Source organism: Anser cygnoides, chromosome 1, assembly GCF_040182565.1.
Source record: "Anser cygnoides isolate HZ-2024a breed goose chromosome 1, Taihu_goose_T2T_genome, whole genome shotgun sequence".
NCBI lineage: Eukaryota > Metazoa > Chordata > Aves > Anseriformes > Anatidae > Anser > Anser cygnoides.
The window spans coordinates 124,026,052-124,050,917 of record NC_089873.1 but is presented as its reverse complement, the minus strand read 5'-3'; the positions used below and the strand labels follow the sequence as shown (position 1 = coordinate 124,050,917).

Genomic DNA, 24,866 nt, shown 5'->3' with positions numbered 1-24,866 from the left:
GCACGATGGATCCCCTTGAACAATTAGCAGCATTTAATTCCTGGAATACTTACCAGATCACAACAGAAGTCATCTTTCTAACCACCACAGGTTCAAGACACGATACAATATTGTCAAAACCAAGCAATTTGTATGAATAAAACAAACTGTAATGTAATTATGTCAGGCAGATCCTCCTCTGGAATTCACAAGGGAATAGTGGCTGCTTTCAAGTTGTTAGATTTTCTTTTGGTTTTGCATGTTCTCCATTAGTATAGCATGTTTTAAGGGTAGCTTAACACTTTAAAAAACTTTTTTCCCCCTAAAAATAATAAATAAATCTTTCAATTGCAGTGATTTCTGAAGTAAAAGGATCAAATGCTTGATTGATATACAAACCTAACCCAATTTTTTTTTAATAAAAATTAATTCAAATTTAGCAAAAGGAATGCAGAACTACATTCTTATATTTGCTGACAAAAAAGTCAAAACCAATATTGCAGTAGGATTGCTAGACCAGAATGTTTAATGACTGCAATTGTATATTAACAAAAAAATACAGCTGTAATACAGCTACAGAGCTTTCAAGTTTTTTTATTACAGTGAACTGATAAAATTAAGACAATTAAGAAAGCACATCCGTAAAGAGAAATTGTCTGCATAGTGATTAATGCTATTCAAATTCTCCACCCTGCCCCAAAGTAGTGCCTTTCTCTAGAGGTTATAACAGAAGACAGACTTCTGTAATCAGATACTCAGTACTGCCTAGGATAAGCAGGAATGACTGCAATCAAAAATACAAAAAGGTGATCATCTGCTATAGCATAAAGCTATTCCTTTAATAACAATTTTCCATTCAAAAATAAGAAATAGTGATGAACTCTGCTTCTTCACACATTGAACATCCTATGTCCTGTTTCTACACTAGAAGATGCGCAGAATACCTACCCGTCATCTCAATGGGACTCATGCTTACACACCTGAGCACCATCACAGAAACAGGATTTGGACCCTGTCTGAATACTCAGCAATTGCCTAACGAGACTTGTGTTGACCACCAAAATAAGAAAATCCCCTAAAAAAAAAAGTCACTGAAATAAGTTTGCTATAGCTGTGGGCTCAAACAGAAGACTAGAAGCAATCCGATTATGAAAGCAAAAAGGTTATAATTTTAAATGTTTCCTACTACATACAAGAACAAATGCAGAATGTGATGTTTGCTTAGTTTTATTAATTTATTTTGCAGGAATCTGCAACTCGGAGTATGCACTTTCTGGAGGTACCATGCATGCATAGCCTCTGAATGCCTTTGTACAATTTCATCTCTTAGTAGTAAGTTCATTCACAGCATACACAAATCTAGAATGTAGACACCATATATACAGGATTAAACAAGATCGTGTCTTCTTGTTTTAATGAAAAAATTTAACAGGGTTTCACACAGCAGGAAATATGGATTAGATACATTGGTGCCACCATAAATAAATAAATTTCAAGAACACAGTTTTTTAAAATCTTTTTCAAAGGTACTGAAAATCCAGGATTATAATATTGCATTAACTCCATTGACTTCTGATTATTCAAAACCAAGAAAAATAGTCGCATTAATATTTATGGACATAAACAGCAATGAAAGCCCCAAACTGAAGAAATCTGGCAAAACTCAGTCATGGCCAGCTTCAAAATAATGCTGACATTTCGAAATGAAACAAACGCAGCAGCACATAGAGACAGTACTGACTATGGGATGTGTTATTGTGCATGTCCTCTTTCTTTACGGGATGGAGAGTCACTGTAGTATAGAGCACACGAGTTCTGTTGTGCCAAAGAAGCTGATGAATTGTTTATGTCCAACTGTCCACTTCTTGCCAGGATAGTCATTTTCACATTCTAGGGTATATCACTGAATTTTAAAATACAATCCTGATGACAAGCTGGTTTTTAACATATTTAATCTTCTCACATTCTTTTTAAAATGTTCTTTTGTTTTCGTTTTGACTTGTCCCCATTTCAACTCAATTATTTTTATTTCAGTTTCAAGGGGGTTTACAATCAATAAATATTAAATGTGAAAGTATTTAGAAATTGAAATGAGAGATGTATAACTGGGAGAGAGAAAGTAACTGAAAGAGAGGGTATTTTTAAAAATGTGATTTAGTAGCATATGATAATCAGAAAGTACTGAGACCAGCTCTTTTAAGAATTATTACACCTTTTCACCACACCTCCCAGTTTTCAAGAGAAACACACACATACCACAGACACACAGATACACAATTCAATCTGATCTAAGACTACATTTTACAAAGTAATTCCTTTTGCTTGACTTCCCAACCCTTTCCTCTTCACCCAAACAAGACTAATAATTACATCAAATTAAAAGTAGATCCAAAGTTCAGGATTTCTTTTGGTTTACTGTACTCTGAATCATCCTCCACAAGCCCCACTCTAAATAAACTTTTAAAGAACTACAGAAGTATTCTATAATTAAAGGGAATTTATCTTAATAGCACAGCAGATATAAAATAAGCTTTATAAAATTTCAATGAACAGTGAAATAATTTTGAATATTTGAGTGTCCAAGTCAGTTACAAATTCTACCAATCTAGTAGCATGGTTGAGGGAGAGCTCAATCATTAAGGAAAAAAGAAAACACAAGTAGTGCATTAACTCAACACAATGGCATCAGCATCCCACCATTCACACATACACACACAAAAGTTTTATACAATACAGTGCATTTTTATATGCCAGCTGACATTAGGGTTTTATGTGCATTCAATAAATATTACACAAACCAATCTTTTTTGGCATAATCTACAATTCAGTTGGGGTATGAACAGCGTCACCTGCTTTCAGAAGGAAAGTGAATCATCATTCAAAATACAATTTACATTCTAAGAAACTAAAAATATTCAAGCACCATGTAAAGTTTTTACTATTAATGTCTGTGCATGAGCATTTACAAATAAAGGAACACAATGGAAGGTTTTTCTGTGGCATTGTTGTTGCTTTGTTTTTTGTACAAACAACAAATGAGAGTAAGTGAGAAACGGGAGTAAAATTATTGGTACAAAGGAATTCATTTGCAATTTAATGGCACTCACTTGGTCTTTCAAAGAGTATCTTGGTGTCAAGGCAGCCTTCTTTTTCTTCCTCTGGTGAAGTTATGACTAAGACTAGCAGGTCTCCATAACCCCAGAAACCATGCACTTGTGGTTATTACAGTTCAGGGAATGATTGGACTGCATGCATTTTTATTTTTATTCAAAAGGAGCATCTATTCTGTCAGAAAGTGACACAAGAGTAAAGACACACAACACACCTACTCTCATTTGCTGAGCGCCATGATAGTTCCTATCATTTTGGAATTCCAGCAAAAACAAATGCTTCTTTCCAGAACTTCTACGGAAGTACAAATGAATAGAAAACTGAAATACTACAAAGGCAAAGGCATCATGATAGAGAAGTCATTAAGTTACTGGTGTTGTTTTGAGTAATTCATAATACCAGTAAAAGCTATGGTACTGCTTATCCTAGGTAGAATGCTTCTGCTCATCTGTTTTCTAGTTATCGCAGTTTTGTTGATATGTCCACTTACAAAAGTAAAATTATTATCTTATATAGACTGATTTTTTTCCCCTCTCCATATGTGATGAGCTCTTCGCATAATATGGATGCGAGAAAAATTACCTCTGATGCCTTTGACTTTGTTTTGCTCATCTGTGGTATACACTGATTGCTGGAGATCTCTTAGCTTATTTAAAATTATGCTGAAGATTTAATTAGTGCAAAAACATATTGAAAAATGCCAGATCAAATACTGTTTCCTCATCTAAGATCACAGTTTATTTTTTACTGTTATCTTTATAAACTGCAGGGAGAGAAGACACCAGATTCAGCAATGCAGTCAAGATAAGTTTTCCTCCACCCACCCCTTAAAAACGCTGCTTGATTTTAAACAAGGATTCAGACACATGATTGTTCTACCACAGCTCAACAAGTTATCACGCATCAAGTGAATTGTAGTAATTGACCATATGGATGGGGTTGCCATGAGCTAAGAACAACTTACAATGAAATAGTTTGAATCTCTCCTGCTAAGGTTTCGGTAGCACGTTTTGCCTCACAGTTGTAAAGTCAATTACCACAACTCAGCTGACGTGCTTGGTTGCATCTGACTCCTGACGAAGTTGCACCATAAAATCTCAAATGCACTGTATCAGCTTCTGACCAGTACACAAAACATCCTATTCGGTCGCAGTTTTGTAACACAATCATTCAGCTGCCCAAACCCAAGTTCAATTTCACAAATAATGAGTGCTTTATTACAGCAACCTGAAGCATTCAAATTGAACATCACCTTTATAATACAGTATATCATATGCATAAAAGTACCAGTATGATTTCAGTTGCAAGTCTTGTGTTCTTCAACCTACGGCAAATATTTCCTGACCAAAATAAAAAGAATGCAGTGTATATTTTTTTCAAGATTTGCCATCTGCTATTTTATACAGGCTGGTTTATTAACAATGTGCAAATAAACCTTTACTGAAGAGCTAACTGATTAATTATTTTTCAGCTAACTTTGAACTGGGGCACAAAGTACCTTCTGTGCTGTAAACATCATGAATTCTCCACAAATTGGAAGCTGAAAAGGCCTAAGGAACTGAGTACAAACACTTCTCATACATAATCATGGCTGAACTCAAGTCTTCCAAACTGAATTTGTAGTAGTCTGCGTTTGGCATATGTCACTGTGCTGCTACAGCACAGTCTTAGAAAATTGGTGCATATAAAAGCATACTTTTAGCTTTAAAACACGATGGCCTAATGAAAGCATGCAGTAGTATTTTCATCCATAATATGGTAGAATTCATTCTTAGTTTATTACCAGTGTTGACACAGCCAGGTGAGCACTGTACAAGCAAAAGGGATTGTAAAAAAACTACCTCTGATTAAACTCTCTGTAACACTCATACAGTATCTCGTTTAGTCACCTTAGGTCACTATTTCAAACAGCAATTTTTTGTAGACATAAATTACCCTGAAAAAAGCAGCAATTACAAATACCCTTCTTTTTTTTTTTTTTTTGTACACTTTGCAAATTTATGGTTGCATTTACCTGTCTTCCTTTTCAGTAGCTTACAATCTAGAAGCACAGGGAGCCTTTGTTTTCCAGCTAGCTGTGGCCAGGTTAAATCAGCTCTGGCTCTTCAGTTTTTCGGGTTAAGTGTAACATTTCACACCATTACTAAAAGTCCTATAACTTCAAAAAAAAAATTTTTTTTAAAGAGCCACTAAGCAGTAACTATAACCACAGGACTAAACACCAGTAGTTATTTGCTTTCCTGCATACATTCTTCCTGAAATTAATCCTTTTACATTTTCAGCTTTTGTTTTCTGCTTTGTTCACTGCAATAGGATAAGAAAGAATTTCACCCTTATTTCTTTTTACTGTGGTACAAGCAGAAACATCTTAACACGTTTCTCCCACCCCTTGCATTATGAAGATTGTAGACTGGCAAAGGCCGGGCAGATGGACTGAAAGGTTCCCCATGTTTCCTTCTCCTACAGCTGTCGGCTTGAGAGCCTGTTTTCAACCCAATGCAGCCCCTTCCTGATTTTCAGGTGTATCGTGGCATTTCACACTGCTCACAGCGATTTAGTGCTGGGTGATTTAGAAAGGTGCAGCTATCACAATTCCATGGAGCCCCTTCAAAGTCTTCATCTCTTGGCTGAGTCCGTGAAGCCTGTTTGGAATTGTTTGGATGCTCTAAAAAAAAAAAAAGTTTCTTATACATAAAGGTAGAAACATTTCTACATAGATAACACAAAAGGTTTTTTTTCCTAAAGCACTTCTAATTCAGTTTGTGAAATCTAATTATTTAAAGGATTTCATTTCTGTAAAGAGTCACTTAACCATACTGCATTCAAAACAAGGAGTCACTAATGTCAGGTCACTGATACTGCTAAAGGTTTAAATATCTTAAAACAAAGTTTGTTAAGAAACATTCCTGTTAAGAATGACCTGATAAATTTATATACGGCAGTCTCTTACCCTCTCTTAAATTCCAATAACCCTACTTTTATCTGAAGTGAAAGACAACTTCTAAATCAGTTCCTTCAATATTTTCTACATCTTTGCTAGCATTCATCCAGGCAGAAGAAAACATCAAATATCAAATCAAATGATAGGCCTGCTTCAAAACCAGGATGATTGTTTTTTCTCCACAATCATGACATGGTTGGCACTGGAAGGGACCTCTAGAGATCATCTGGTCCAACCCCCCTGCTCAAGCAGGGCTACCTACAGCGGGTTGCCCAGGACCACATCCTGGTAGCTCTTGAAAATCTCCAAAGAGGGAGACTCCACAACCTCTGGGCAATCTGTGCCAGTTCCCGGTCACCCTCACAATGTTTCCTAATGTTGAGACAGAACACTGCCTCTTGTCCTGGTACTGGGCACCACCGAGCCTGGCTCCATCTTCTTTGCATCCTCCCTTTGGGTATATAGAAACATTTATAAGATATCCCTCTGAGCCTCCTTTTCTCCAGACTGACCAGTCTGAGCTCTCTCAGCCCTTCCTCATAAGGAGAGATGCTCCAATCCCTTGATCATCTTGGTGACCCTATGCCAGACTCCTTCTAGTATATCTAGATCTCTCTTGTACTGGAGAGCCCAGAAATGGACACAGCACTCTAGATGCAGCCTCTCCAGTGCTGAGTAGAGAAGGATCACTTCTCTTGACCTGCTGGTGATGCTCTGCCTAACACAATGAGAAGTACTGTTAGCTTTCTTATAGGCACAGGCACATTGCTGACTCATGTTCATCTTTGTGTCCCTTACAGGCCCCCTAGGTCCTTTTCTGCAAAGCTGCTTTCCTGCTGGATGGCCCCTAGCATGTACAGCTGCATGGGATTGTTCTTCCCCAGGTGGAGGACTTTTACACTTCTTGTTGGACTTCATGAAGTTCTTGTCAGCCCATTTCTCCAGCCTGTCACTACCCCTCAGGATGCTGCAATGGCCCTCTGCTGAATTAGCCACCCTCCTCAGGTTTGTGTCATCCACAAATATACTTGCTGAGAGTATACTCTACACCATCACCTAGACCACCAACGAAGATGATAAGCAGGACAGGACCTAGGATTGACCTCAGAGAGTACTCCACTTGTTACTGGCCTCCAACTAGACTTTTGCACCACTGATCACCACCCTCTTGGCCTAGCCATTCAGCCAGTTTTCAATCTACCCCACTGTCTCCTTATCCAGCCCATACTTTATCACCTACTCTATGAAGGTCTTATGGGCGACAGCATCAAAGGCCATAATGAAGTCTAGGAAGACAACATCCATGGCTCTCCCCTTGTCCACCAGGCTGGTCACTTCTTCGTAGAAGCTTATCAGGTTGGACAGGCATGACCTTCCCCTCAGCAAAGCCATGCTGACTACTCCTGATGACCTTGTCTTTCACAGGCCTGAAAAAGACAGCAGTGACATTTGCTTTCCTCCAGTCTTTGGGCACTTCTTCCAGTTGCCACAATTGAACAAAGATCATAGAGTGGCCTCCCAATCACATCTGCCAGCTCCCTCAGCACTCATGGGTGCCTCCTCTCAGGGTCCACGGACTTATCAATGTCCAGTTTGCTTAAGTATTCCCTGACCTGGTCCTCTTCCTCCAAGGGTAGGTATTCCTTGTTCTAGCCCTTCCCCCTGGTCTCTAGGACCTGGGATCCTAGAAGGCCGCTCCTGCTGGTAAAGACTGAGGCAAAGAAGGCATTCAGCACTTCAGCCTTTTCCCTTCCTGTGGAACCAGGTCTCTCACGTAGTTCAGCAATGGGCCCACATTTTCCATACTCTTCCTTTTGTCAGTGATGTAGTCCTTTTCAAGGCCAGGCTGGATGAGGCTTTGAGTAACCTGGTGTAGTAGAATGTGTCCCTGCCCATGGCAGGGGGGTTGTAACTGGATGACCTTTCAGGTCCCTTCCAACCCAAACTGTTCTGTGTTTCATTGAACTTGTAGAAGCCATTCTTGTTGTCCTTGACAGCCCTGGCCAGATTCAATTTCATTTGGGCTTTAGCTTTCCCAGCTCCATCCCTGGATGCTCTGACAATTTCTGGGTATACCTCCCAGGCTACCTGTCCTTGCTTCCACCCTCTGTAGACTTCCTTTTTGTGTTTGAGCTTGGCCACGAGTTCCTTGTTTCATGTCCATGTCCCTGCAGGCCTCCTTGCAATTTTACCTGATTTTGTTGGGAGGCATTGCTCTTGAGCATGGGGAAGGTGGTCCTTAAATACTAATCAGCATTCTTGGGCTGTTCTTCTCTGCCACAGGATTCTACCAAGTAGATCCTTGGAAAAGGCAAATGACTTTCTCATGGCTTTGCAGCAGGGATGTACGTGTGTTAAGTAGTACTTAAGTCTGTTCTCATTCATATAATCAGTACGTATGTATGAATATACATTAGGTATTAACCCACATAAAGAACCAAAAAAGGTTTTCTGATGTCTCCAATCAACACTTCAAGACCTCAGGCTATCTATTAAAAGTGAAAAAAAACTCTTAAGATGTAGAAACACAACATTTCACATAACGCTAATATTCCAAGCAATATTAGCACAAATACCTAGAAGATAAGGTTAAGATTTCCACCTGCTAAACAGACATCTGTAAAACAGCTTAATTAAAATAAAACTTACGTTGTAAAAAAGGACTGCAATTTGTAATTCGAAAGTTCACATATTACTTTGCTGAGTATCATCTACTCAGAAATCTAACAGGAGGCCGATGACAAAGTCAGTGCAAATAGTACCTACGTTTGTCTTCAAAGACATACTTAAAAAGTGAAAAAAATGGCCTCCTTGCTTAGATGTAAACCCTCTCCAATCCAGATGCTGCACAATCACATTAGCAGTGTGTGGCCTAAACAGATTTCTGCTAAGCAGGCAAGCCATGTAAGCACAAAGACCTCATTCATGTTCACTAGCCAGCTTGAAGCAAAGAGCAGACCCTTGTCTGCCTATACCTGCCTTTCTGCCCACATCTTCAGCAACTGAATATTAAGGATATTGAATATTAATTAATATAATTGAACATTAACTTAATTTTCCAGGAAAAAATGAACTAGATGGATCCGTGTTAAAAGCCGAGCTCAAAATACAATATACCAACCCTAACACAGGTCACTATTAAATTGTCAGACAAAACCCAGAAGCTAGTCTTAAGTCATACAAATCCTCACAAGACAGTTTCCGATTGCCAATAAAATCACTTATTTCATACAAGTCTTGCACATTATTTTGCTTTGAAATAATAAATTGACTTGTGTAATCAAGAGAATGTCTTCAAACATCACTAAATACCTTGGATCAACCAAATGACCACTGCAATTTAACACGAATCCAGGTAGCTGCCTTTGTGCCACTGCCCACCTGATGATACTGTCTTTACTGCGCAGTAGCACTTGTGCAGGGAACACACAACAATTTTTTATTGCTGTTGTGTGGTTTTTTTTTTTTTTAACTGGTATATGGATGAGCAGTAGTTCTGGGCCTTTACTTTTAAATTTCCACATGCTAGGCATTTTAGAACATTGAAGAGAAAAAAATTTTTTTTTCAGAAGGGGGAAAAAGGTTTCCTTATATAAATTCAAAATTAAACTGCAAAAGCCTTTGAAGTGCTTACTAACAAATAGATTTTTATTTTAAATAAAATTTGCATTTTCAAGCAAACTATATAGTTACATTTCTGATACAGCAGTTTTTTCACTAGCAATTTCAGTACACACTATTTACGGTGAGAGGAGACAGTAGTATACATCTTATCACATAAGATTTTCAGAGAAAAGACCACTGTTTTCTCTATATCAGGGCACAGGATCCTGGACTGACTATTTTAGAGGAACATAGTACATAGAACTAAGTATTTAAGAACATTCACTAACATTTGAAAGCAATTCTTTCAACAGATTTCAAGAGCTAATTGAAAAAAAAATACTTGGGCAAAAAATACCTGAGACAAGAGGCAGGATTCTACTCCAAAATGACCCGTGTACTGAAGTTCAGAGTGCTACTGAGCTATGCAGCCACTAGGTGTCTACTTAGGGTGACCAGCAATTCACTCTGGAACGTACTGATCGATTCTCCACTGAACAAGAAGACTAAATACATAGCTCCTGCGTGCACATATATCTGAAGTCCTAAGCTGGATAGGAATGCTAGATACTACACAATTAGCACAGAAAATTTCAGAAATCAGTAATGAACTTATAACAGGTGGGACCCTGGAATAACTGCAGACCCATGTGAGAAAACATACTCCATCATAGTCCTTCAGACATCTGAGGCTCTTGCTACACTAAAACAAACTTTAGGGTTACTGCTGTGAAACTCCTACTCTGCACACAAAATGAAAGCATGACCAGGCAAGTTAAATTAAAAATATAAATGCAAATTTTAAAAAGCTGATCTTGCCAATTAAATTTACATAAAAGATCTCAAACTATAAAATCCCAACAACATATTAGAAGACAGCTAAAAAAATCCTGATGTAGACCTCTTAGGTTAAAAGTATTTCAAAAAAACATAATTAGGAAGCTTTAAAGTGTTAAGAGCTTGTATACTTTAAACTCTTTTTCTAATAGTGGATAACAGTATTTACAAACAAGACAGTACCAGAACACTGGTTGGAAACAACCTGTCTGAGGAAAACAAGCTGCAGCCAGGATTACTGCAGTTACATAAACATGTTATGGTTTGGCTTATACAGAGAAAAAAAAGAAAAAAATATTCTCAGTACAGTTAAAACAAGTTGAGGCTTGCTTTTTAACCTACCCTTTTTATATGGCTTTGGTGGCACAACAGGACCAGGCTCTATGTTATCGTAGAAGTTACATGTGGCTTTCGGATCAAAGTTCCCTGTCAGAAGAGATAAATAAGAAAGCAAAATTCAAATGTTATTTACAAGCCTATACCAGTGACATGAACATCTAGAAACTTCGTATTTTATACATGTTATTACTATTACACTCTATTTTAGCTTTTTCCTGACAGTCTTTTGTCAGGTATTTTCACCTTTATATTGATTCTAGTAATTTTTAGCAGTCTAATCCCATACTGAACAATCAACTCCAGTTCAATGTTCTGTATTGTTTTAAAAATATAGGAAAATTCAAATCACTCTGTAGGACATGGTCTTGGTTAAAAAGAATGAAAAAAGAGGAAGACTGAATTTTTACACCTATTTGACTGTATTTATGTCAGGTTTCTGTCACAGAAAGGATTTTAAATACCTAGACAGATTTATATTTGCCAACTTCTTGGCTACAACCAGTGTTTCTGGTTTGTATCACTTTATTAGAGGTAAATTAAAAATTTAAGAACCTTCACTAGAAAGTATTATTTTTAGATTTACTCGATAAAGTTACTTTTAAGTAACTATTTTCTCAGTATTGTAATTTACCTTGGCCAAGTCAAGTTTAACAAGTTGCAACTGAAGAATACATCTTTTTAGTTAAAAAAAAAAGAGATTGATAAAGTTCAATTTTAATTAAAGAGTCCAAGAAGAATATGCACATTTAAGCATACACTGTATTTAAATTGCTTTTTTCAAAACCTGTCAGTTCTATACCTCTAGACTGAAGGAGGTCAACTTCTTTCAGTGTACAGTCAACATTTATCTGGAGCTGTCTGTTGAGGCTTCTTAATTTGGTCATTTCCTCAGGCTGGGGAGAAACAACCCAAGATAGCAACTGTAGGAGAGTCAGCATCTTATCCGACATATAAATAACATTGTTTATCTATGTTAACAGCTTTATTAGAAACTAAGTATAACCAAGGCACTGAATAGAGCATCCAAGATTCCACTGCCTCTCCCTCCCTGCCACCCAATTTTTCCTCAAAAAACACTTTTCTACTGTCATTTGAGGAAGTTTAAGAAAAAAAGGAAGAAAAACACAAGTTAATACTAAAATTCATTTGTAAAAAGGCATAGTTCTTCATAACTGTATAAAATCACATATCTTATAAAAATCTGTATGAACTGACGACTTGATACATCAGTTTACATCACAATGATCAGAAAATAAAATACGAGCTGCAGTTCATATAAGCTTCTGACCTTATTTGATTACTATCAAATAATAGTCAATTTACATCCTCCAAAGGAGCTCCAACATGCCAAACCTTCTAGCCTAGTATATTTAAATCATTCAGTACTGCATGACAATAATTACTCATAATGGAAGAATGAATAGAGTCAAGTCTATATATATGCATATAATAAAGAAACCCCATTTAGGTTACTGAAATGCTAGTGCTCCTAATGCTAGCAGCAATGATTAACAACACAGATGCAGGCGTAACTCTAAGGATCCCATTTTAGGGTATACTTGATCATCACAGAATATTTGAGGTTGAAAGGAACCTCTGGAGGTCACCTGCTCAACCCCTGCTCAAGCAGGGACACCCAGAGTAGGTTGCCCAGAACCACACCCAGGCAGCTTATAGAGATCTCCAAGGAGAGAAACTCCACCTCTCTGGGCATCTTGTGCAGTGCTCGCCACCTGCAGAGTAACAGTGTGTTTCCTGATGTTTGGATTGAACTTACGGGTGACAGCATCAAAGGCCACAATGAAGTCTAGGAAGACAATATCCATGGCTCTCCCCTTGTCCACCAGGCTGGTCACTTCTTCGTAGAAGCTTATCAGGTTGGACAGGCATGACTTCCCCTCAGCGAAGCCATGCTGACTACTTCTGATGACCTTGTCTTTCACAGGCCTGAAAATGGTCTCTGGCATTAGCTGTTCCTCCACCTTCCCAGGGAATGAGGTGAGGCTGGACAGCCTGTGGTTCCCTGGGTCCTCCTTCTTGCCCTCCCTGAAGACAGCAGTGACATTTGCTTTCCTCCAGTCTTTGGGCACTTCTTCCAGTTGCCACAATTGAACAAAGATCATAGAGTGGCCTCCCAATCACATCTGCCAGCTCCCTCAGCACTCATGGGTGCCTCCTCTCAGGGTCCACGGACTTATCAATGTCCAGTTTGCTTAAGTATTCCCTGACCTGGTCCTCTTCCTCCAAGGGTAGGTATTCCTTGTTCTAGCCCTTCCCCCTGGTCTCTAGGACCTGGGATCCTAGAAGGCCGCTCCTGCTGGTAAAGACTGAGGCAAAGAAGTCATTCAGTACCTCAGCCTTGTCCCTTCCTGTGGAACCAGGTCTCTCACATGGTTCAGCAATGGGCCCACATTTTCCATACTCTTCCTTCTGTCACCAATGTGCTTACAGAAGCCCTTGTTGTGTTTGATATCCCTGGCCAGATTCAAATCCATTTGGGTTTTGGCTTTCGTAACCTCATCCCTGGATGCTCATACATGCCAAATACCTCAGACAGATGAGACGTACAGCAGATGTACTTACTACTTCAGCAGTTAACGGCATATATGCTGTTACTAAAGCATGGTATGCTTTCCTGCCTACATCTGTCTGTATTGTTTACGTAAGCACAGTGAACAAGACTGAACTGATTTGGCTAACAACTGCACAAACTGAAAGCTATTTTTCAGTCAGATGAGTTCTCTTATCAGAGCCATACAGATTTCTGGGCTAGAGTCACTAGTGGTTAGAAGTCAGAGATAGGAAGAAGTAACGGGACAAGAGGCGAGAGAGGTGCCAGCTACTTGAGCCAACACTGCCAGTGAAAAGTTACTTGGCACATCGTACACATACCAAATGGGAAGTGGAATGTCTAAGAGATGCAACTACTCATTGTATCAAGGTATTTTGGTGTTTGAAATACCTTTTCAAAAAACTTGAAGCCCAGCTGTATCAACAACTGAGCTGGATATGGCTCAGACATTACACACAGACTTGGACATACACTTCTATAGGTTGTTTTGTAGGAAATTACTTGTAGGAAAGTAATTATCTATTCAGTTCTGTGGCCCAGAGAAACACACATATACAAGTCTCACTAGGTCTGTTGTGAATCCTAAGAAAACTGGACACACACGCTTCTTAAATGTTAAGAACTGGCTTACTACAGGCCAAGAACTTACAGAAAATCTTTTCCAAATACTGAAGATTTTATAAGGCAAAATATATGGGAGTATATTATACTTCATTTTATGAAAGTATAAGAAATAAATTTGTATCTTGAATTAAAATACTAACAAATTGCTTACTGTTGGAATTGCAGTTGTACAGCTAACTCTTCGAAGCCGCCTCTGCATTAGATCGTGCTCCATGCCATTGACTTCAGCTTTCAGGCGTTCAAGTTCTTCTTTCTCAAGCTTCAGTTCCTTTGCTAATCTCTCCATCCTTGCTCGTTGATGTAAAAGCAAGGCTAACATTTCACATGGAAGAAATAGTTACTAACAAAAAAAAAAGCTGGAAAACTGAATTCTTAGCTTATATGTAAGATTCATGAGTGACCTTTCTGGAAAAGAATGTGATCATAAACATGCAGCCAAATACCAGTGTGAAGATGCTTTCATGCCAAATGAACTACTATTTAGGACAAAGTTCTTCCAGAATAAATAAAAAAAATAGTAACTTGAAGTTGATATTACCATTTTGGTCAATGCTTCTTTTTTTTTTTTTTCTTTTTTGTCATTTGGTCTTTCTCATCTCAAAAATACAAAGGCACCTGTACAAGCAGACAGCTTCTCTGGATGGAACAGCAATCTAGTTATGTTAATACTGTACTGACAAAAAAAAAAAATACCAGAGGTAAGATCAGAAGATAACACTTCATAGCTACTGTTCAACAGTTCAACACGCTAGCCTTCAGACTCCTGAATTGTTTTTTCAGTGAATATTTAAGTATTCCTTGCTTTTCATAGAATCATAAAATGGCTTGGTTTGGAAGGGACCTTCACGATCATCCAGTTCCAACCCCCTTGCCATGGGCAGGGATGCCACCCACTAGATCAGGTTTCTCAGGGCCTCTTCTAACACCTGATCTTGAAATCCTTTAGAGATGGGGCATCCACAGCTTCTTTGGGCAACCTGTTCCACTGCCTCACTACCCTCACAGTGAAGAATTTCCTCCTTATATCTAATCAAAGTCTCCCCTCTTTTAGTTTAAAACCATTCCTCATAGCCCTGTCATTGTCTGCCTGAGTAAAAAGTCACTCTCCATCTTTTTTATAATCCCCCTTTAAGTACTGAAAAGTCTCCTCAGAGCTCTCTCTTCTTGAGGCTGAACATCCCCAACTCTCTCTGCTTTTCTTCATAGGTGAGTTGCTCCAGCCCTCTGATCATCTTTGTGGCCTCCTCTGCACCAGCTCTAACAGCCCCACACCTGGATGCAGCACTCCAAGCAGGGCCTCACAAGGGCAGAGTAGGGGGGGACAATCACATTTTCAGGGAGTGCTTTAATTATCAATACTACAAATTCAGCATTGCTCAAAGTCAGAACTAAAGAACTTCAATAAAATAGCCTAGACATGAGAATCCTGAAGGGGTGTGGGGAGGTAAATGACAGAGCTGGGCGGGAAAGGGAAGCTCAGGTCTTTCATAGTCATTAATTCTACAATAGAACTAAATTGCTGCCCTCTCACCTGTCCCTGCTGTTAATCAACCATTTTCTCATACTTCTGTCATGATAGCGAAATTTATGACTCCTAGTTGCAAGCTGATGTTGGGCGCTCTGAGCAGCCACTCAGCTAAAGAAATTTGCCTAGCTAGAAAATGATATTAGTTTTTTGCAGGAAGTGTCCTCAGTATTTCATCATGATGCAAAATTGGCCAAGTTTGTTAGTGTGATGCTTAGCACTTTTTGACCTAGCTGTTTTACCTGATGAAAGTCTACCAGGACAGAGAAAAACAGGAAAAATTTGTTGCTAGTATTCAGACAAGCATGCTGTCCATGTAACAATCTTTCAGCAAACTGTTTGAATACATGAAGACACTGTAGAAAACTTAGAAAAAAAATGATATTTCATACAAAGTACCTGCCACCACCTGCCCCTTTTCTTCACCTCTATCCAATACAGGCAAAGTAAAAAAAAAAAAAAAAAAGTCTCTCACATACTTGCATTCTTGCTGGAAAAAAAAATAGAAAAGTAAGCAACAATGTGAGGTAGCTTACTGGGGGAAGATAAAAATGCAGGGGCATAAAGTGACTTTTTATCAGATGTCAGTATTCTGTGCAAAACAACAGCACTATACTTTGGTTTTTGCATGGATCCACCAATTCTTGGTCAAAGAATAAACATTAAATCCTATCCAAAGAATAACATCAGATGTTTTTACAATATAGGTTCCAATGTTACTGATCAAAACCGTTCTCTACTTTTTGAAGTAAATGCAAGTCATTCGAGTACATTTCAAGAGATCACAGAATGAATTCAAAAAAAGAAAGTACTGGTACTAGGGTGTATGATTTGCCACCATTACAGTCAAATCCTGTCTTCGCATGACTCCTCCAACTTAACATGGGGTATGGCTTCATTACATAGCTTGGTATTATACCTCAGGTACAACTAATCAAATTTGACTCATGCTACAAAGAAACATTAGAAGTACAGACACCAGAATGGATTTTTGGTAACAGTTTTCACAATGGTTCATATTCAGAAGAAAATTAAGTGATCCCTCACATTCCCTACATTAAGCTTTTAAGTATACTCCTCTTTAGGCCTCTGCAGTGGTAGCAGAGTGTAACATTTATTCTTCCACAATTTATTTCTATTAAGAGTTCACAGTGCGGCAACACCAAAGGCTAACGAAGCCCCAGATGTGGTATTACCACAAAAGCAGATAGCCCAAACAGCACATTCTAGCTGATTTTATTGTTTTCCAAACACAGAAATCTAGACACAGATTCAGAAGTCAAACAGATTTCTACATTTCAGAACATGTTTTCTTCATTTATGTGAAACATAAATGACTACCTTTTGTGAAGTTGTAAAACAAACACTACCAAAGAAAGCATATGACCTGAGTTACAGATCTACTAGCGTTCTCTCAAAATAACATTTCTAATTGGGTTTACCAGGTATAAAATAGCTCTGTTGATGAATTAAAATAGCTCAATAAACAGAAAGCAAAATAACAAATCAAGAACAGAATTATAACCATTATTTCAGCTGTCTCAAGTTGAAAGGAAACCTAGAAGGAGCAATGCAGGAATAGAGACTCTTCTTTCCAAACGCAAATTTAGAAACAAAGTACATTCTTTAAATATCTGCTGCTGATTATCATTCCATCATTACCCCAACTGATTGGTTTGAATACTTGCAGAGTGATTCATTTATTCCATTTAAAATGTTTCAAATCTAGAAAACTGGTTACCCTGAGAAAAGCAGTTTTCATCTAAAGTTTAGGTTTCACCACTTTGTGTTTTTCTTGAGTAAATTATTTAACTATATTTACACATAGCATTAAGACTAACTATAATCTGTCCCCATGTAGCAGAATACAGATCCTAAAATCTCTCTACCAAGCTTTTCCTCCTCTTCGAAAACTCTAAGTGCAACAAGTGAGCTTTTGATCAAGTTCTTCAGAATAATTATTTTAATACCCTTCAAAACAAAACACGATTTGTATTGACATGAGAAGCAATTTTAGCTGCAATCCTCTCTCCTCTTTCACTTAATATTCTTCAATCTAAACCAAATAAGAATAAAATTCCCTGCAGAAGTTAGCGTTTCAGGTTTCATAAAGCACCCAGTACTGAACAAATAAATGTACTGCAAAGTTCTTCAAACAAAAAATAATAAAATTCACATGTAAATTTATGACATGGTTCACAGAATTTACCAACCAGATACATGGCATACGTTCATTAGTTGTAGTGTTCTCTTAAGAAATTCCCTTTTGTCAAAAGCACAGCAATTTTATGAGCCTCAGAAATCCTTAATGTATTCGACTAAATTTTAGTGCAATTTTAAAAAACAGAGCACAAACTAGTTGGATGATCTTTGGTATGATTTGTCTTCTTCTCTGTACAGGTTCGATATTTCCTTCTTAACAAGTAGCAAAATCAAGCTAAAAATGCCTTTTACAATAATACAATTTGCAAGGGTAAAGCATTTACCTTGAGTGTAAGCATAGTCATCTGATCCAGAACTAGAACTTCTCTGATATTTATGGCTTCCTTTTTCTCCTCCAGATCCTGGGATTACAGAAATAGGCTGAATAGGTTCTGGTGCTGCAGTACGCTCTTCTTGGTCCACTAAATTTAAAAGATTCTCAGTCGGTGCTCGACCTACTGTGATTTTAAAAATAGTTGGGTTTGGCTGAGATACCATTACCCGAGGAGACTGTGTTGGTGCACCTGTAGGCCCAGTTGGTTGAGTGTAGGTAATATATACTGGATTAACACTAAATGGAGGTTTGGGTTGACCAGACATACCTCTTGATGGAGAGCTTGTAGGAGGAGTAGTGGCTGCATACAGCGGGTGCTGGTTTCGTTGAGATGGTTGATTACTTATTGGTGAAGGACTTCTGTTCATTGCAGTCCCAGGCCTTTGCGGTGGCTCAACTGTAATTTCTATTTTGTTCATGGAACCTTTGGATAAACTAGGTCCAGCAAAAGGAGGAAGATACGACACGGAGTGACCGCTTTGTTTTTGAAAAGTCTGGGATGCTTGCTGATATGGATGAGGTGGGACAGTTGAAGGACTAGGAGGCATGAAGACATGTGAACTCTGATGACCCAGCTGAGGAGGCTGAACTTGGTGCTGAGGAGAGCCAAAGGGAGAGGGACACTGGGATGCCGGTGGTGATCGAAAAGCCGTCTGAGGGATCTGGGGTTGTTTAGGAGAATACTGAGAAGGTTGGTAGTTCTGTTGATGTGGATACACAGGTAGAGGACGGGGAGTATAATGTGGAACTGGGCCCTGTGGTGACGAATGCCACTGCGTATTCTGAGGAGTCTGTCGTCCTGAAGAACTTTGAGATGTTTGTCTAATATAAATAGAGCCAGGAGTCCCATAAAGATTGCTTGGAATCTGTGGAAGAATTTGTAGAGCTCTGGGTACACTCTGTCCAGATGGGAGGTTTTGTGATACTGTAACAGTAATGGGATTTGTACTGTACCGAGGTATGTGCATATACGTGGGAGGAGGGCCTTGCATAGCAGACGTGTTCATTCCTGGTTGTATGGAAGATGGCTGTGGAGGTGGCTGTGGAGGAGGAGTAGCTGCATTTCTATTCTGGTCATTCATGAAAAATGGATTGTAATTAGGAGAAGCTGCCACAACAGCGGGAGCAGAATGTGGTTCTTGAACTAAGCATATCAGTTGTTTACCTGCTGTGCGTTGTGGATCAATATGTCCATCACTTGAACTATGTACCAGTGTACGACCACCATTAAGTTGAGCTCCATCCCCTGCATGATAGCTGGTATGAGGATGAATACCCAGATTAATGTGCAAAAGGCTATTTCTATTCATTCTGGTGTCATCGGGACTATGGTACTCCATATATAAGTATTTGTTGCTCTCCTGTGCGAGGGCTCGACAACAGGCATCTAGATTGTTGTTGTTCTAGGAATAAGAAGGGACACCTATTTTGTTAAATTGCAAAAGAAAAAGCCACTGCTCAAAGTTCAACAAGCATTCAAATGAAGCTGCGATCAAGCCTTAATAGGCATACCTCATAAGTAGTTGACACAGATACGAATTTTGAAATAAAGATCATACCTACCAGGTCACAGTCTGCAAGTAGTACAGAGCTCACGCTGCATCTAGCAAAATACAATGGTAATGCTAGCTACAGTATGACATAAAAATCAAGTCAAGTCTGGATTTGGGGAAAGCAAAGAACAGGAATGCACAATTAATTATTTCTAATAACACAAATAAAATTAAACTAGATCAAAACTGCAAATTCTGGAGAGTCCAAACAAAGATGCAGGTAACACTTTAGTGTTTACCCATGCGTTTATTGTTTTACCTTTATTTTACAGTTTAGCTGAGTACTTTTCTACCTGAAATTCTAAAACCACAGCATTTTAAGTCAGCTACTCTAGGTAGAAATTAGCACCTTAAAATTAAATAAATGAAATCAAAATAAGTGTTGCTTGAAAGTTTACTGGCAATTCCCTAAGGCCCCTTATAATTATGACATAATTTCAACTGTCTTAAAGAATTTCAGGCTCAAGGCTTTAAAAAAAAGAAAAGGCTTATTCATACATCAAAGGGAAAACCAAATAACCCCTGTAAGGGTTTGATTTGTTCTGCAATGCCAGCAGTTGAATATACAGACATTAAATTATGAATCAAATCAAATGTAAAATTGGGAACTCCTCCCTTCTTCATCCATTTTAGCTTCATTTCTTAATACTAAAGTGAAGACGACTTCGTCAAAACTTCACCTCATTTCACTACCAGACTAACATGGACATTCAGCATCCTGTCAGATGAAGACACTATTGAACATGACAAAAAAAAAAAAGAGAACAGTCCAGCGCTTAAGTTTATACGGCTCTCACTCCGTGGGTACTTCTACCTGCTTACTTCCCCCTCACGCCAAGCTCCCCTGCTAGAGTCCGATGGTCAGTGGGAATACCCAAATGTATCACACAAATCTAAAAACAGAACACCTGGGAGACAGATCTTATAATAATAACCAGAACCACAGTCCCAAGACATCAGCCTCAAAAAAGCTAAATGCCACTATCAGTCACTTGCCTTCATAAGACAAGGCTTCATAAGGACAGTCCTTAGCATCCATGCCCCGAAGACAGAAAAACTTTAAGTTTTTAGGTAAAGCCAGTTCCTTATTTTGGAGGAAGGAGTTGTACTAAAACCTCCTCCAGTGTACCTATGTTCTTGATGAAGCCATCATTAATAACCATCCTGTTAGCCACTCTCCTTAATCCTGTGTGCATACAGTCACACATGCAAGGATGAATAACCAGCAAGAAAAACATAAAACAACAGCAACAAAACACAAATGCAAGTGAGGAATGGTAACATCTCGTCTGTAGAAGACAGAACAAAAAAAGCAAACAGCAGAGTCTTCCACTCCTTCAAAATAAAACCAGAAGAACGAGAATTTATGTTTCAAGTAGACTACTAAAAAGTTTTCATACTACAACAATAAAAGTACACAAGCTCCTTTAAACTCTTCACCATACCTGAAGCATGCACTGAGATACCACCCCTTCAGGTATCTCAGGGAAACGTTGTCGGAGATCATGGAGTACCTGCACATCGAGTTGTTGACTGCCCTGCGCCATGCCAGACTGATGTTGTTCCAGATTATCAAAAAACGGAAGTCAACAGGCCTTCCAATGATTATGATCTTCTGAGGCTTCTGGCATTTTCTGTAAGAAAAAGAAACCAATTATTTTTAAGCTATCACAACCATTCTTTTTCCTTTCCCCAACTGCAATGACAAGTACATTTTTAGATCCAGATATAAAGAGCCAATGACTTAAGCATGAGAGTCGGAATCATAATTTCTCAAATTCTAATCCAAAAACACTTAACATAGCACAGGTATATCTACACAACATTTTACTGGAATGTGCTAGCTCAGTTCTTTACCTGGTCCCATTGTGGTACCATATATGCATGACTTTAATTAACCTGGCCTGTATAAAACAGAACTGTAACAGATTACTTATATATTATTCCCAGTGAGAATCTGAACAGTTTCTAGAAACATCTGAGGTCATGGAGCATGCGTGTCTTTATTATTCACATTATGCCAGAAATAACAGGCTAGAAGTAGCACAATTATTTAAAAATAATTCTCTAGTAATGGGGCTTAACTCTTTACATTGTTGTAAATTCAAAGAGTTGGAAGGAATTTTTGTGAAACACAACAGGATTAAAACATACTTTAGTAAGTCCTTTTTAGGCCTATGATAATAATCTATTTCAGATTGTTGTAAAGTACCTATTATTTTAATTATTAGCATTATTAGTTACAAAAAAAAATTCAGGATTCTTGCATTCAACAGCAAAAATACACGATTTGAACTACAATACCAAAGGAATGCTAGACATCAAATACAATCTGAGTCAATAAATGCTTTCCTCACTTGTGGCTCATAATCATAGGAGTAATCATCCAAGAGCTAAAGTCTAAGTAAAAATTCACATGGACATTGCATGAAGGTGGTACATGAAAGAGCCTCTGTCTTTCCAACAGTAATATTCAGCCGAATTTTTAACAGGGGAGAATGTAAAGGTGTTTTCAAAAATGAAAATGAAAGATACCAGCAGAGTGGGTGTTCAAGTAATACATTAGCTAGTCTAAGGCCAAAGTTTTCTCTCCATTTAAAACATTCACATCTCAGCCTTGGTGGCATTTTGAATGGTACATAACGTACATACTCCAGAGCTGGCTTTTCAGTAGTTAGCTCAGCTCCTAATAGAAAACTAGAAAAGTACAATAGAACAGCCCAGACATACGCACACCTTCAAGTGATAATAATCTCCTACAGTTTCCTGTATCTTTCCTAAGAAAGTCTCTTAGTTTGCTTAAGCAAGAAAATAAAACATGTTTTCAAAGAAATAAAAAACATCAGGTTTAGGGTTAAAAAAAAAGGTTTGGTGGGGAATGGGGGGGGGGGATTTGTATTGTTTTAAATATTCAATACTCAGGCCTTTGTTTTTATTACCTCTTCCTAAATATTACTTCCTTTCACTGAAAAGTGGCAAAACAGCAACAACACGAAACAGAAGTCTGCTTCACTATCTGGCTACTACATATGTGGACAGCCCTCAAATGACATTATCAATCATGAAATGACACGTGCTCGCAGGAAGGATTGCTCTGTTTTATCTGATACATTCTAGTATCCAGTACTACACCTGTCACGTCACACTCTTCCAAAATAAATGAGAAAAATTTTAAAAAGATAAAAACAGCGAGATCTTAATTATCCTGCCGTGATTTCAGATATACTGCAAGAAATATAACTTGTATAATCACAGTGTATTATTTCTCTCTTCAAACATTAATTCAAATGTAACACAAGAAAGCAGACTGGGAATTTGTAATCATTTCATATAATGTTTTTCTATGCTTTAATACTAGTCTAAATCCAACATTTCTTTTGACATTTTTTCCAATACTTCCTGAATACTTGAGATGAGCAGAAGTGTAACCCTTAAAGTTATTGGCAGTTATTAGCCAACTAGGAATTTTATCAGAGTTCTCTAACCACAAATAATGGATAAGAGAAATTTCCATTCTCATTTTAGAGTTAAATCCTCTAGTCTTGAAAAGTCTACAAGAAACCTGAAATAGAAGAGAAGAACAAACACACAAACACTCAGAACTCCACGGATTCGACGGCTGCACAACTACAGATTTATTTATTTATGCATTTATTTTCCAGTCAACTCCACAAAGTTCACTTTGGCCATATGTAGGCCATATACAGGCACACATCTGCCTATTCTGTCTGACCTTCCTACACCCAAATCAGCATTTTCCGGGCTAAGTGGCTTCCAGGCTCAGTGGCCCAAACCACTGGGAACAAAAGGCTCACATCCCATATCACTGCACAGCACCAGGCAAGCAGAGCAGTGAAACAACAGCAGATGAGTGCAGACGAGGGAGCTGCAACAGACACGAGCAGACAGGACAGGAGCTCCTGCTGAGCCGCAAGAGACTAGGAAAGCAACTCTCCGATTCTCTTTCATGGCATGCACGTGCTGAGGGACACGCTGAGGCACGCTACATTTAAGGTGCCTTATCATTACTGAAAGTTCACAGTGCAGTTCACATCAAAAAAAAAAACAACCCAAAATTGCAGTGAAAGCAAAAGTCACTTCATCTGCAACTTTCAAAAGTGAGCAGAGGTTACCCAAATCCTAGCCGAAAAGTAACTCACAAGGATGAAATAAATTAACATTGCTATGCACACTGAAGCTGTAGTAACAAAGGCATTAAAGGATATTGTTGCAGAATTGGTCCTGCTGTGATAAGACACAGAAATGACCTTGGCAGCCATTAGTGAAACTTGGGCATTATGTACAGCATTACTCCAGTCCTAAACAATTCCACCAGTCATTTTTTCACACCTTTTACATGACTAAATTGTATGGATGGGAAAACAGTATCTGTATTTTCCTCCCTAAAAGTCACTTATGAACTTTGTAAGTTAAGAAAATAAACTGGAGTCCACACTTCCACCAAACAACTGATATCTCTCACCAAAAAGAATGAATATAAACCAGAATTACTATAATCTTGTTACTCCCCCACAGTGTGTTCAGAAGGAAATCTATTTTACTACTGTTATTTTTAAACACTAAGTCACTTAAAATAAAGATAAATGAATCATCAAAAATAAGAACCAATTGAAAAACAAATGAGGTAAATACATACAATGTGAAAGTTTATAAGTTATGTAATGGTGTGTGCTTGCAATGCAATTGCACCATGCAATTACAATATATGCAACAACTGAAACGATTCCTGAGTAAATTCCCACAAAAGGCTATCCAGGAGACAGCTTCTCACAAAGCCTCATCAATTTAAAATGAATTATGAGTTGTGTAACAGTAGTTGTGCCTTGAAGGATAAGAGGAAAACCCCACCCAAACCAAACCACAACAGTAAGCAAATCAGTTTATAGAAAAATCAACTCTTCAAAAGACACCCTGCTATTGTACCTTTTAAGCAAATTCCTTCATCTTAAAAGGTTATTTTAATATTTAGATTAGAAGGATGAGAAAACAGATGGATTAAGTACAGACAGGTAAAGAGCCTCAATTTTTCCTCAGCATACTACACAAATGTAATTCTTACATTTTATTGTCCTGACTTCTAATCTAATGCATGCTGACACTTACAGACAAGAAATGGATTTATTGAATGACATATAGATGAACTCAACCCAACCTTTGTAAATTAATGTTCTTTTCCTCTTTTGTTCACTTGTTCACCATTGCTGTTCAAAGTGTTGAGGAAAAAA

General features: G+C 38.1%; 1 protein-coding gene across 6 annotated transcripts in view; it reads right to left on the bottom strand.

Annotated features, from left to right (window-relative positions):
- Positions 1-1,190: 1,190 nt before the first annotated feature.
- TAB3 (TGF-beta activated kinase 1 (MAP3K7) binding protein 3) overlaps positions 1,191-24,866 on the bottom strand; it is a 46,111-nt gene continuing 22,435 nt past the window's right edge. For 2 of the 6 annotated variants that reach the window (XM_066980368.1, XM_013192684.3), the window contains exons 2-7: positions 21,066-21,254; positions 18,018-19,470; positions 14,158-14,318; positions 11,610-11,730; positions 10,814-10,897; positions 1,191-5,755 (exon numbers count right to left, since the gene is read on the bottom strand). In XM_066980368.1, coding sequence (XP_066836469.1) covers positions 5,607-5,755; positions 10,814-10,897; positions 11,610-11,730; positions 14,158-14,318; positions 18,018-19,470; positions 21,066-21,167 — 2,070 coding nt within the window. In that variant the 5' untranslated portion in view covers positions 21,168-21,254 and the 3' untranslated portion in view covers positions 1,191-5,606. Of the gene's footprint in view, positions 5,756-10,813; positions 10,898-11,609; positions 11,731-14,146; positions 14,319-18,017; positions 19,471-21,065; positions 21,255-24,866 lie in introns of those variants that run through there. The other 4 variants (XM_066980382.1, XM_066980392.1, XM_066980375.1 and 1 more) reach the window with 4 other exon arrangements.